General features: G+C 38.1%; 1 protein-coding gene and 1 long non-coding RNA gene across 4 annotated transcripts in view; one reads left to right on the top strand and one right to left on the bottom strand.

Moving 5' to 3' along the window:
• The window catches only part of LOC112155881, a 98,839-nt gene extending 97,510 nt beyond the window's left edge, over nucleotides 1–1,329 (top strand). Inside the window, exon 4 of one of the 2 annotated variants that reach the window (XR_004949642.1) lies at nucleotides 800–1,329. This is a non-coding gene — a long non-coding RNA (uncharacterized LOC112155881). The remainder of the gene's footprint in view (nucleotides 1–799) is intronic. The other variant, XR_004949643.1, reaches the window with a different exon arrangement.
• The window catches only part of zmp:0000000660 (arf-GAP with Rho-GAP domain, ANK repeat and PH domain-containing protein 2), a 163,973-nt gene that overhangs the window by 39,749 nt on the left and 111,088 nt on the right, over nucleotides 1–13,136 (bottom strand). For both annotated transcript variants that reach the window (XM_024287902.2, XM_036216728.1), the window contains exons 17-18: nucleotides 2,282–2,384; nucleotides 1,466–1,655 (exon numbers count right to left, since the gene is read on the bottom strand). In XM_024287902.2, the coding sequence (XP_024143670.1) occupies nucleotides 1,466–1,655; nucleotides 2,282–2,384 (293 nt within the window). The remainder of the gene's footprint in view (nucleotides 1–1,465; nucleotides 1,656–2,281; nucleotides 2,385–13,136) is intronic.

Below are 13,136 nucleotides of genomic sequence, written 5' to 3'. Positions count from 1 at the left end.
AGAGCAAAAAAAGTTCTAAAAAGGAACATTGTTACCTATGAATGCGTTTAACAACCCGCGTTAAGAGCTTTCTTGAACGCGTTTTTGACACACCGTAGCTTCAGAGTGAGTTGAGTTGAGTGAGCATTCAGGTTCACTCAAGTTCATTCTCACATCCGCTTTGTTTCCATTAACTATAAAATTCTGCGAATTGGATTTTTTGATAGTAAATGTACTTAATGGAAACCCCACAATTTTTTAAAAACATATAAAGTTTATGTGCTTGGAGGAAGTGGTTGGGGGCGAATTGAAATAGCCATTTCTTTTAACAAAACTGCAATGGAAACACATTTTTTCGGTTTAAATGCGCTTCTTGGTAGGAAGTACCTGCCCTGAACGCTACATAGCGGCTTCACGAGAGATCCCACAGCATCACAGCTCATTATAACTTAGCTGTCAAATGGTATTCCTCTGTAAAATCACCAGCCAAGATTTCCTAATCGCTTCATCCATATAGCTGCGCTTTTGCAGCCTGAAGAAGACGCAGACGTCTCTTTTGACAGATGAGGATGAGCGCTAGAGCTGGAACAGAAACTTGAATGGACCTTGTCGTGTTTTCAAACAGAAAAAAGGGTCAAAACCAAGATTATTTGGGTATACTTGTGTTTTTTTGTTCACATCACGATGGATGTTCGAGCAATTGATTATGGTCATTTAATAAATTTAAACATGAATTTAAAATCTAAAAATTACAAGTAGATACTTTATGATTAAATTTTATTTAAACAGGATATGAATTCTGTCTTTTTTGCTTCTATAGAGCCCATTTGTGAGGAGATATTCCCAACTGAAGTCTTCAGGGAAACTGAAACTCTTCTTCCTGGATCAGCTAAGTTATCATCACAGCATAACAAATGCATTCACAGGAATCAGGGAGGAGAGCTCCTGAAGGTCAGACGAGTGTTTGTTTGAATGATGAATTGTCAACAATCCTGGTCCGAGCTGAGGCTGTTTTTAACTGAAGTGTGGAAACTGCCTCCTCCATAATTTATGTCTTAATTGGTTTCATCTGAACTCTTGTTCAGCCCTTTGCCTTGACAGCCCTCGGAGCAGGGAGGAAAATTCGGTGGCTGTAAGTTTGATTTGAATTGAGGCTAAAATGTTCATTTAAATGTATAAAGTGTAAGAAAAAAATGAGGATAAGAATTTATAAGAGACAGGGATTTATAGAACATTAGCTTTATTTATAATTATTTGATCCTAATTTAACTTTTTAATTCTGATGCAAAAAAATGAATGGATGTAAACAGCAGATTTTTTGCTCTTATGCAAACTAAATAAAAATGCATTAAAACTATTACGTGTTATTGAGCTACTGTCTGTGACATGAACATTTGCATCTTCCATCTCACCTCCTAAACTGCACATAAAAGATGTAAAGCATGAAAATGGAATCCACGCTTTTATTTTGAAATGTGATACTCACTGAGCTCCTGTAGTTGTTTGAGCTGCAAGACTTCCTCGTCTTCTCCTGAACTGAAGTGCAAGCCAGAGCCTTCCAGCATGAACCAGCCCACCCTCCAGCTGTACAGGTCGTGACCTTCCTTGTAGTGCAGTCTGCCGATCAGTTCGGTACCTGTCCGTACCAGTCCCTCAACTTTAGGTGGGATAAAGCACTGTCAACCGAGATGAAAAAAATGATCAATACGATTAAAAGCTTGGGGATTAAAAATCAAAAATTTGTTTTTTGGGGTCTTTAACAAAAGTATTTCTACTTGATTACGGGATAGAACAAAAAATGGAAAATGTACATAAAGAGTCATATCACACGTTCTTGCCACTATAATGGAAAAAGAGCAGACGCATGTCACACTGAAGGAGATAGAAGTGCTTTGGAGCTGCATTGTTTTTCTCCTCCTAAGCTCCTCCTCCTTCTAAGACACTTTTAATGAAAAGGCTACGTAAAACATGCTTATATGCGCGTTTTGGGCTTCTACGTTCAAAACTCTTACATCTAAAGTTTATACAATATATGTATATAGTGTAATATCAGAGTAGAGCTGTGGAAGAAAATTTCTCGAGCAAGATCTTTGAGATTTGCACCACTTTGACATTCAACACTAGGTGGCGGACTAGTAAACAGTAGACAAAGAAAAAGAAGCCCCTCTCTGCTTGTTTAGTGTGAACACCACATGCTAAAATGTCTTCAGTGTTGTTTAAATTAACATATATGTGTGAAGGTAGCATACAAATGTAAAAAATGTAAAAAGCAAAGAGGTAGAAACAATATGTGTTCTATCACCTTTGTTAGTGCCTGGATCCAGTGATGTTGCGCATCCTGTGTTGTTGCTCCGATAGTCAGCGCCCGCTCTGTCTGCAGGTACAGCTCAACCGTAAACACCGCCCTGACAAACACACAGGTCACTGATTAGATCCTTAACTGTTTAACACACTAAAAACAAGCAAAGAAACAGCAAATTTGTCCAAATTCTTTCAACAAAAAACACACCGTACATGACACATTCAGAAGAAAAGCTTTTTGAGTAGAATAATAATTTAAAGAACATGTTTTTTGCAGCATTGGAGAAATGTCTGTTTGCAGGACTGTTCTGTAAGATGTAGGATTATGATTTTGAAGAGGTTGTGTTGGGAGTGATTTTATTTATGAAAACAAATTTTATCCCAGAGGCCGTACAATAAATGTAAATGAATGTACCATGAAAACTATCACTTTGACTGCAGCAATTTAACCACATGACATTGTGAGAGAAGCATTAGGTTTAGCAAACAATAATGGATTTCCAGTCATTTTAGTCTGTGTTGTGTTGTTCAATTGTGTTTAGTTTTTTTTAGATCATCAATAAAAAGAAATCTATGTTATCAATGGTCTCACTAAACATGATGAGCCATAACAAAACTCTTAAAAACAAACATATACAACAACAAAAATCTAAAAACGCACTTTTTGCTTGGAGAAACTGTCAAATTCTTTTGCAAATATATACAGTGGTGGACAAAATTGTTCATACTCCTCAGTCAAAGAAAGGCGAAACCCACAATTCTCACTGAAATTACTCAAAACTTACAAAAGTAACAATAAATAAAACACCTGTGATGTGAATTAAAGGGCACACCTGAGTTAATCATGTCACTCTGGTCAAATAGTTTTCAATCTTTTATTGAGGTACCATCATTTTTGTCCAGGCCTGTTTCATTAGTTTGTTTTTTTAAATAATAATGTTAATCAACAATTCAAAAGTGATGGCTGATTTTGATTGTTTAATTTTCAATACATTTTTATTTATTGTTACTTTTGGAAGTTTGAAGTGATTTCAGTGAAAATTGTGGGTTTGTCCTTCTTTAACTGAGGGGTATGAACAATTTTGTCCACCACTGTAACTCCACACATGTCCATTGAGGAATTTTAAAAACTGCCTTTCTATTTGGCTTTTATGGTTCATCAGCCCTGCATAAACAGGTTTCACATCTCATGCACTTTGTTACCCAAGAACACCAAGCTGGAGATGGTTTAGACACCTTGAGAAGTGATCGACAGACTTTTAGAGAAAACTTGGTTTAGAAATATTTTTTATTTTGCTTAGGATTCCTGCAATAAAAGAGGAAGCTGCTGTGCTTCACTGAGGACCCCAATTTGGTACATTTCGGAGAATTTTTGTTTACAATTGGTTGCCAGGGTCTGACTTCAGCTATGCTTTCAGAATATAGAGATGTTCTAAAATCCTGACTAAAATCAATCCAGGACTGTACAAATAAATGCCTATTTCACCATGGAAAATGGTAAAATGGAAATGCCAACCACTCCATAACAGCGGTCCCTAACCTCTGAAACCAGTCCATCAGCCAACTGGTAACAATCCAAACAGAAAGACTACAAAACATGCATTATTTCCATTTTTTTATCTGCATGATTTTCTTTTTGGAAAATGTCCATATTCTCTCCACCACTTCTGTCTAGGACTCTTGATGCATGTCAAGGTACTTGTCTCAGTACCTTCGACCCCTACTTTCTTAAAGTGGGTGTTTAATGCATATTACAAAACAGTAACCCATAGTTATCGCAAAATTGAAACCTCTAAAGCCATGAAAGTTAACAAAAATAAATGTCGTCGAAAAGTTTCTTTATGTAGGAAAGAGCCAGTAAGGACACAAAAGAGGAGTCAAAAACGTAAAAGTTAAAAATGAATCTGCATTTAACGGACAAAACCAGGACTTCTTAAAACATGAATTTATAACGGCAGGTTGTTCCCACGCACCAAACATGCTCTGCATAATATGTTGTTCTCAGCTCTTTTCTTACAAACACAGAGCTACTAAAGTTGAACAGACAGAGGATTCAAGCTTATTATCATATTTAGAAAACAACAGTTTTTCTGTAGATCAAATAATATTTTATTTTGTTGTGTTTATCCACTAAACCTTAAAGACCAGCCCATGAGGACATTGTCTGACATTAAACCAGTTTGCAATGCAAAAAAATATATGAAAGTCACTGCTTCAGGAAACAAAATATCCATTTCCTAACATGGGTATGCAACACAAAATTTGAAATTCAGTCAGGTGGGCACAAACGAATGCTGTGTATGTTAACAGGAGATGGAATGGACACCATGGTTGGCAAAAGGCTTGCTTGTTACAATACTTTTGGGTTACCAGGGGCAAAGATTATTTGGACATAACATCTTTCCAGTGCTGAATTCTTGGAGCTTCTGGGTTAGTAAGGGGCTAAAATGAAGCAGGTCACAATAATTGAGGCACTTTTTTATTTTGTCATCCTTTCCAATGTGACACTTAATCTTGACCATTCCGTTAAGCCTCGTTTCCACTGAGCGGTATAGTACGGTAAGAAGAGGTACGTTACGGTACGGTCCAGTTAATTCTGGCACGTTTCCACACAGTTAAGCCTCCCTTCCACTGAGTGGTTTGTTTTCATAGCGCATGTGCGGTGTTGACTGCTAGCGTACCACAAGCTCACCCTGTATCACACTGTCACCAAGGATGGCAAGGAACGTTTTTCAATTAATTCAATATTGAAATTATAATTTCAATATAATTGTGACCAAAAGACTACACAGGAAACTGCAAAAACCTGAATGCTTACAAAAGTTGGAAACTTAAATGAGTGCTATACTGGTGCTTTCTAATGCTGTCATCATTTTCTGCCAGTCAACGGGTGGCTACAGCGGCTCCAACCCCAACTGTTCCGTTTCACTTTGTAATGGACCTTCAACTGATGGGGGACCCCAGGAAGTACAGTTTGGTATTGTTAAATGGGTCCATTTTACAATTAAAACTCTCAAAATACCAGACTGGACAGCTCAGTGGAAACAATGTTTTAATGTAGGTTATGGTAAGCATCCAACTTTCTGACAGTCAAAGAATTCCACCATGAAGCCTGGTCTGTTTACAGTGTGTCTCTGTTGCATTGACACAAAAAGATTGTTTATTAATGAATCACAATGTTTACATTACCTCCACCATGTCTGTGTCTGACATCTGTCTGTCTGTAATGCAAAGCAAAATTTATTTATTTTTTCCGTTGACGAGGCAATTTCGTGGCAAATAATCGGGGGGACTGGAAATAGGTCTGAGTCTCAATATAAAAACTTAAGTTGTACGTTAAAGTAAATATGCTTATAGATTTTTTTCATATTTTAGGGGACGTCCACATGCAATAACACAAGTTAACACCACACAGGTGTCCATTTTCACCATGGACAAAGAAAGTTTAACTTTTGAAGTAAAAATACATATGTATGACACAAAACATGAATTTTCCAAGGACTCTGTGAGGAATGAGAAGGCAAAAGGCCTGATAGCCAAAGTTTTAGATGAACTAGTTGACACAGAGGAGTGCCTTGTCCTGAGACCCAATAGAGACTATGTAAACTAATTGACGGTTGTAACATGGATCTCCACGTAAGCAAAAAAGACAGACTGCAGACGGACCAATGTAAATCCGGCATTCTGCTTGTGTCAGGAAACAATGTACACTTTGTCAATCTAAATCTTAGACCATCTTCATCAGTTGTATTGCTTTAGTTGAACCGGCAACACTAAGGTTTTCAAGTGATCTGCATCCCGAGGTTATTGGTCATCACTTCTGACACCTGTCGTATTGTAAGCAATTTTCGCCAAACGTTGACTAGTTTTCTTGTTTTGCCAACTACATTTACAGTTTCACAAACTGACTATTCTCATTTTAAAGTCCTTTTGGTGATACTTCAATTTCCTTACTAGAGCTCAGCCATTTTTCTTCTTTACCTTTTCTATTTATGTTTCCTTAAAAAAAAGCAATACCCTACAAGAGCAAAACTGAGCTTTAGATGTCAGAGTATGATTTGAATATAGTTTATGGTATTGATTAAGAATCATTTAGCTGCTGTGACATTAATTATAATATTGTACTATGTGCATTTGTGCCTATACTTGATATTCATTGAAAGTTGCGTCCATGAAAAGCAAATTCAAAGATATATAAATCCACTTGAGAGCGTACTATTCACCCTCAAAAAATGGACTCGCAGGCAAAATCTCACTTGCTGAAGCAAAGAAAAAAAAAGTTGCTCTGTTAGTCTTTTTGTGCCGTCGTGTTTCTCTTCACCTTCAGGTCAGAGTATCACTACTTTAATGGCCTGCACATTCAGCGCGAGGCAGGACTTCTTTTTTCTTGCTGTACGCTACCGCAGAGGTAGCTCTAAACGATACAGCTATGAGTGTTTAAGGCGACGTGTCACCGGGGTCATGGCAGCTCGACGTCGCTCCTCACACAGGTGCTAAGGGAACGAGTAAGACATCGGTATTTGTGTGCCCTCACGTGATCCCAGCCCTTCTCTTCCGCGAGCCCCCCCCTGCCACCAACCAGCCATCCTTTGTCTCCACACCGACAGGTGTGCGGGAGCTTGTTAGAGGAAGCCCCTCAGGGAAAAGCACACTGTTGTGTTTGGCAAATGCTACGGTTCAGAAAGGACAGGAGGGATGACAGATGAACACTGCAGTAGGAGAGTCCCAGAGGTAGAGAGTGGCAGAGGATAAAAAGAGATGCTTTAAATGATTTTTCTCACCTTTTATGTTTCCTTCATTTGCTTTCAACTTTCAGAGTGCAAGTGCTAAAGAAACGGCCAATCTAAACCTTCCAAAAGCCAAGAGTTAATCATCCTCTATATGCTTCAATTATACATGTCTATAGACGACTGGATTGAACAACCGTTTGGTCAGAGGTTCAAATCCGACACTTGACAGTTATTGTGTACTCGGACAAGACACTTAACCTCTCATTGTGAGAAAAATTGTAAGTTAAATGGATAAAAGCATTTGTTAAATTACTCTGACTATCTCTCTTTCATTCCTAAAGCACTTGGTTGACTAGAACCTTTTTTGGTTTAATTAAGTGTAAAGACAAAAAAAGGAATTGCATTGCTGTTCATTATCATTACATTTAATATGATTAAATATATAAATAAATTCTACCTTTGCCCAGTAGGTGGGTTGGTTTGATTCGCCAAGTGAGCCCAAAAGCGATTCAGGGGGTTCAGAAATGGATGAATGGATGGATAAAATAGTATTACATTAGGGGCTAATAGCTACTCTGAGTGAATACTAAAACTTTTTATAAATAAACCTTTAACACCAGAGATAAGTTATGGTTCATGTAACATTGACAACATTCAGAGACATCCTTCTTTTCTGGTAAACGGAGTTGCCAAACACCATTTTCATTGTTTAAAAATTGCTTTAGAAAGTACTAATTTACAAAAATGACTTTGAAATAGTAAAAAAACTGTAAATATTGGGATTTTATTCTCAAAACTGTATTTGCTAATTTTCATTGGAGACTCTTGGAAATTATCTGTTAGCAGCATAAATATGTTTGTAAAGGTTCATGTAGATAAAAAATAACATCCTTTTTATTTGGGTAAACATGTATGAATTCTAATACACTGGTCCTGTGTGCAGAATTTACACTGTTTCAAAAGCAAACATATGACTCTTATTCTTTTATATGTCCTTATATAAATAGGTTATTTGGCTTGATACTATGGGTGTGTATTGGCAAGAATCTGGTGATGCAATACTTATCGTGATACACATGTCATGATGCCATTCATGTCCCAATCTATTCCAAGATAGTACCAGACAATATTTCCCTAAATTATGACTTAAGAATTATCTGTATATTAATACATTTGTCACAAATGTAAAATTGTAAAATACATGTCATTTAACAATCAGAACATTAAACGCTACAACTCATAAACAAGTTTTTACCCAAACGAATTCATTGTGTTTTTCTTTTGGTAATTTAAGAAACATTTAAGTGGAAAACAAAAGTAGAATGAACAAAATTTTTGCTTTTTAACAGTAATTAAATATCGCTTTGGCAATATTTTATAAGTATTGCCGTATAAATGATCAATACTTACTTACCCCCCCTACTCGGTACCCTGTTTCATCAGCCCAGCAAATTTTTATATTTTAAAATGGTCCCATCCAAATTTGTAATTCAACGTTCAATTGGAATTCAACATCCATCTTGCTGTAAAAGTCAGGGATACAGGGACTGAGGTTTAAGCATAGATGTTTTATCTCCTCTACCCAACCAGTCCCTCAGGGTGCTGTGTTACTGTGGACAGACAACCGTACTCTCCCAAGCCAGCCGAGAAACATTATCTCTGCGATGCTTGGCAGGTCAGCCTGGGGTGTCCTTCCAGTGGAACCCCCCCTGTAAGGCATGCAGGAGCCATCTTTCAAATCCCCACGCCACCTGAACGGGCTCCTTTCACAGCAGAGGAGGATCAGTTCCACTTTAACACTACACTTTTTCCCCCTCCTACAGCTCTTTCCCTTACAGTGAGGAAAAAGAGTTGTATCAGTTCTACTACATTTTCCTGCAACTGTCTGCACTCTGAAACGCTCCTTTCCCCACATGAGAACTCGATCCTGGAATAATTTACCTTGAGGCAACAGCTTGTCTCCAAACCAGGAGCAAGTAATATCAAAATCTCATTCCGTCTGCTCTGCTATCACCTGCAAAACCACACCGGTGGAGGCTGGATGTCCCTACTTGATGAATCATCTGTTAGTAGGAAAGATGCAATCACAGAGACCACTGAACAGGACAGCAACACCTTCTTGCCTGGGACTAAAAATGCTGCTCAGAAAAGTGACAAACAGGGTTGGGGATAAAGGCCAGTGCTGGCAAAGTCCAATCTACATTAGGGCGAGTTATTTTACATGGTCTGAATCAGAACTAATGAACTCCAAATTCCAAGATGATAAAGAAACACATGACTTTTGGCTAGGTATTATCAAAGACTAGAGCCTGAGTGACTGGACAGAAGATGGACAAAAGAACTATAACTTAACCCTAGTAGATGTAAACATTACAAATACTATGGTTAAAGTAGATGAGGATTAGGAAGAGGACGTGAAGGTAGCTGCTGTCAACGAAGAGGAAGCAGACAGTATAGTTAAACGAAGGCACATCATTTGTTCAAACATCTAAAGGGAGCAGCCAAACAAAAGACACTGACATCAGAATAAATGTGACTAACTAGTGTAGAATGGGGTTGCACTGACAGAGACAAGTCATGTTGGTGGTCTAAGTCCATATTTGAAGTAGACCATGTTGAATTTACGGGGGAAAAAGGGGGCCATGGCATTTATCTTACACAATGACTGTTTCAGGTACTATCTTTAGGTCTACTTGTGGAAAAGGCAAGATCGGGAAGTCATGCACTATACACCATTGGGTGGATCAATATTGTCCAAACCTCCTGTGATACTCTGACAATTAGAAAACTGTGAGACATAGAAATGTATTTACTAGATTAGGGTTTCAAACTGGCAGTCAGCAGGTCTTTTGCGGGCCCCAAAGTTGATATTTTACGGCACTCACCTTAACAGGAAAGTTCATTGTTGCTCACGAGTTTTGTATGAATGGCAATTTTACATTGCTGTGTGGAGAGTTGACAAAACAACCAATCACGGTAGGGTATACAGCTCTTGGGGGTGTGTCATTGACCGGGAAACTTTTAGGGCAAGAAACCTGACACCCCCCTCCCCAGACACATTAATGAGTTCCTTACTTTTTTTTCTAGAAAGTGACTATTCGCACGTAATTTTCACAATACATGCAGCCAGTTTATGTTCTTGCCTCCACTGTCTGTATCTTTGGTCTATGTCCTACGTTTACTGAACAACTTTATTGAACATTTGTTCATGTCTATGTGCTACTAAGCAATATGTTCTGCATGTTCATACTTCTTTGATGATAGTTTTGTATTTTCTTTGAGAAGTTTCAGCTTGCTTTATGTTTAAAACTTTGCATTTGCTATTATCGTTGAATCAGGTTGTCAGAAAAGTCCTTAGCAACAGTTGCTAGTGTCGTTAGCTCATGTCATCTCACATGACATGCAGAAGACATTGCTTAGTAGTACAAATACATGAACAAATGTTCAATAAACTTGTTGATTAGACATAGAAAATGGACCAAAGACATAGATAGTGGACGCAAAAACATATTTTTGGCACAAATACTACGGCCTACAGTTGCCCCAAGGTAAATTTACTTTTAGACACCTGTACTAAATAGATAATTTACAGTATAGATAAGATTATGAGATGCAAAAATGGGACGGGCACGTTGACTGGAGCTCACCCTACACACCTCAACGATGTGACAGAATCGACCAACAGGGTGGGACGTTAAGTGGGAGTCTAACCATGACTCCACTTGAAAAATATTTGTAACACCAGACTGTACAGTATGATTTTTTGGTGAAAAATCTGACTTTTATTGAAGTCATTTGGAATTAGTTCATTTTTGAAACCAGCCTTTGCTAACCATTTGAGGATTTGCATCATTTTATATTATGGGGTTAGTATCCCATACAGGAGAAGATGGAGGCCTTTCCAAAACTGCTGGATAATAATAAAAATAATATTTAATATTGTAAAGTAGAAACAGATTTCTACACTTTGAGCTCCTGTCCTCATCCATTCAAATTGTCCTGATTGTGACACAAAACAAAAGCCTTAAAAACTCTCTTTTTTTTGTTGCGAGTGTGAGAAGACAACCTTGGAAAAGAAAGTGAAATGCTCAAAAACCTCGACCAAAAGCTCAAAAAGAAAAACATGCAAAAAGGATTTTTTAAAATATTAATAAGTGAATTTGAAGGTGAGATTTGACTTCCAAATATTCTTGTAGAATCAGGAGTAAAATGTCCCTAGTAACTCTCAACTTATCGCAAGCCAACATAATCCCTTTCCATTAATTCCTCTGTGTTGGGCTTGTAAAATTCATGCGGCTGGGGCGAACGTATGTTTCGGGCCTCTCCATAATTCACGGTGTCCTTTGCCACGCTGAAATTACTCAAACGCCGTGTTTAATGGTAACAACACCCACGGCCTGCTGTAGCACAGTGATAGGCTGCTGGTGGGAGTGTGTCATCTGCATGCATTAATATTTATGAGCTGCAAGCAGTCAGTCAGGAGGTGAGGTGGCCTCGCTCTCGCGGCACTCAGGCATGCTGGGAATTCAGAAAGTTGGAGAAGTGCAAAGAAGTGAAGCAAAGTTTAATCTAGTGAAACGCGGCAGCCATCAAATATGTTAGCCACAGAAGAATAATAGTCTTTCTTTGGGGGGAGGACACTGTGACCATTAAGTTGGATGGATGTACCTCAGAAGGTACTGAAGGAAAACCATTGCTTTAAAGACCCAAAATTAAGTTTTGGTGCTTTCAACATGTTCTTGTGACATCTTTCTGATGATGGAAGACATAAATTTAGAAAATTAGACTAAAAATTGCATTTCTGAGTAATAATTTTTTCACATCAATGTGAATGAGGAGCAGATTAAAATGTGCTGTTGGTGTAAGAGTTTATTTGTGATGCAGGAAATAGAACAGGTGGACCACAAACTCCCTGCTCCCTCATTTTAATGCATCCACTTGTACACAACTAGACCCATGTATGTCTTGATCTTCCCCTCCAGCTCAAAACTGTTAGGCTGGATAGCTCCAATATTGATCCTATTTTGGTTGCAGCAGTAATGTTAGGTTGGGGGTGTGACTGGCTGTAAGCTAGCAGGAGAGCATGTAAATGGAGAGCTCTCAGCAACAAGGAGGGGAAGGAGGCGGGATTGGGCCGCACCAAAGGCCCCACCCCCACACCTCAGAGATGAATTTCTAATGAACTACAGTGTTCCCCCGCAATTTTAAGGTTCATGTTTTGGGGTTTCACATATTTTCTTTTTTTTTTCTTTCGTTTCGTCACAAAAACTTGATTCTTGCATGAAACTTATGCATCCGAATAAGCAGGGATTTCTCACTAGGCGAGTGGCGACTCCACTGACTTCATTTTGTTAGAACCCGAGGTAATGCATTTTCTATTAGTGACGTCAAAGCCTTGTTATGTCCATCTCTATTTATGTCAATGGTGCCCCTGCATGGAGAAATGGCATTTGCTGACTCAGAATCAGGTGGAAGATATTCCAGTAATCACAGAAACTAATTATCATCTTGACCAGGTGTTTCGGATGAAAACGGCAAATTCCGTAAAATGTATCCCTATTGCACTTAGCTGATAAAGAAGGAAGCATTTACTCCTGGTTTAGAGAGACAGAGTGACAGTACACATGTAAAATAAAGTATGCAGTCTTTTGTTTTGAATAAAAAAAAAACCTTTATGTTGGGCAATACTCCAATATTCTTTAATAAATGTTTTCCGAAGAATGTTCAGAAGTGTTTTTGATGAGTATGGATCGGTAATCGGCATTCTTCGACCGCAGGGAATCTGTGAGATGGCGACAAATGGTTCTCCATATCTATGTATTTGCGGTCGTCTCCGGTCTCTAACCCCCCTGAATAAGAGAGGAAATACTGTATTGCCACTCTGCAGAAACTATGTCCTAAAAAATAACACTGTTTTTTTTTTTATTTTGGTTAAATATGGCACAATTATAACTAAAAGACCACAGGGAATGTTTTTTAATGGATCAAAAAGATGATCAAAGTGGAACATTAAAACTAAAGGATGTGCCAAGATTCTACTCTGCATCACATGCAGGAGATTATAAGTAAATATGGCGACGAGCAACCTATAAAACGAACCATGCATTGTTAAAAAAAAAAAAAAAA

Source organism: Oryzias melastigma, linkage group LG18 (genome assembly GCF_002922805.2).
Source record: "Oryzias melastigma strain HK-1 linkage group LG18, ASM292280v2, whole genome shotgun sequence".
In the NCBI taxonomy this organism is placed as follows: Eukaryota; Metazoa; Chordata; class Actinopteri; order Beloniformes; family Adrianichthyidae; genus Oryzias; species Oryzias melastigma.
This window is presented reverse-complemented; position numbering and strand designations above follow the sequence as displayed.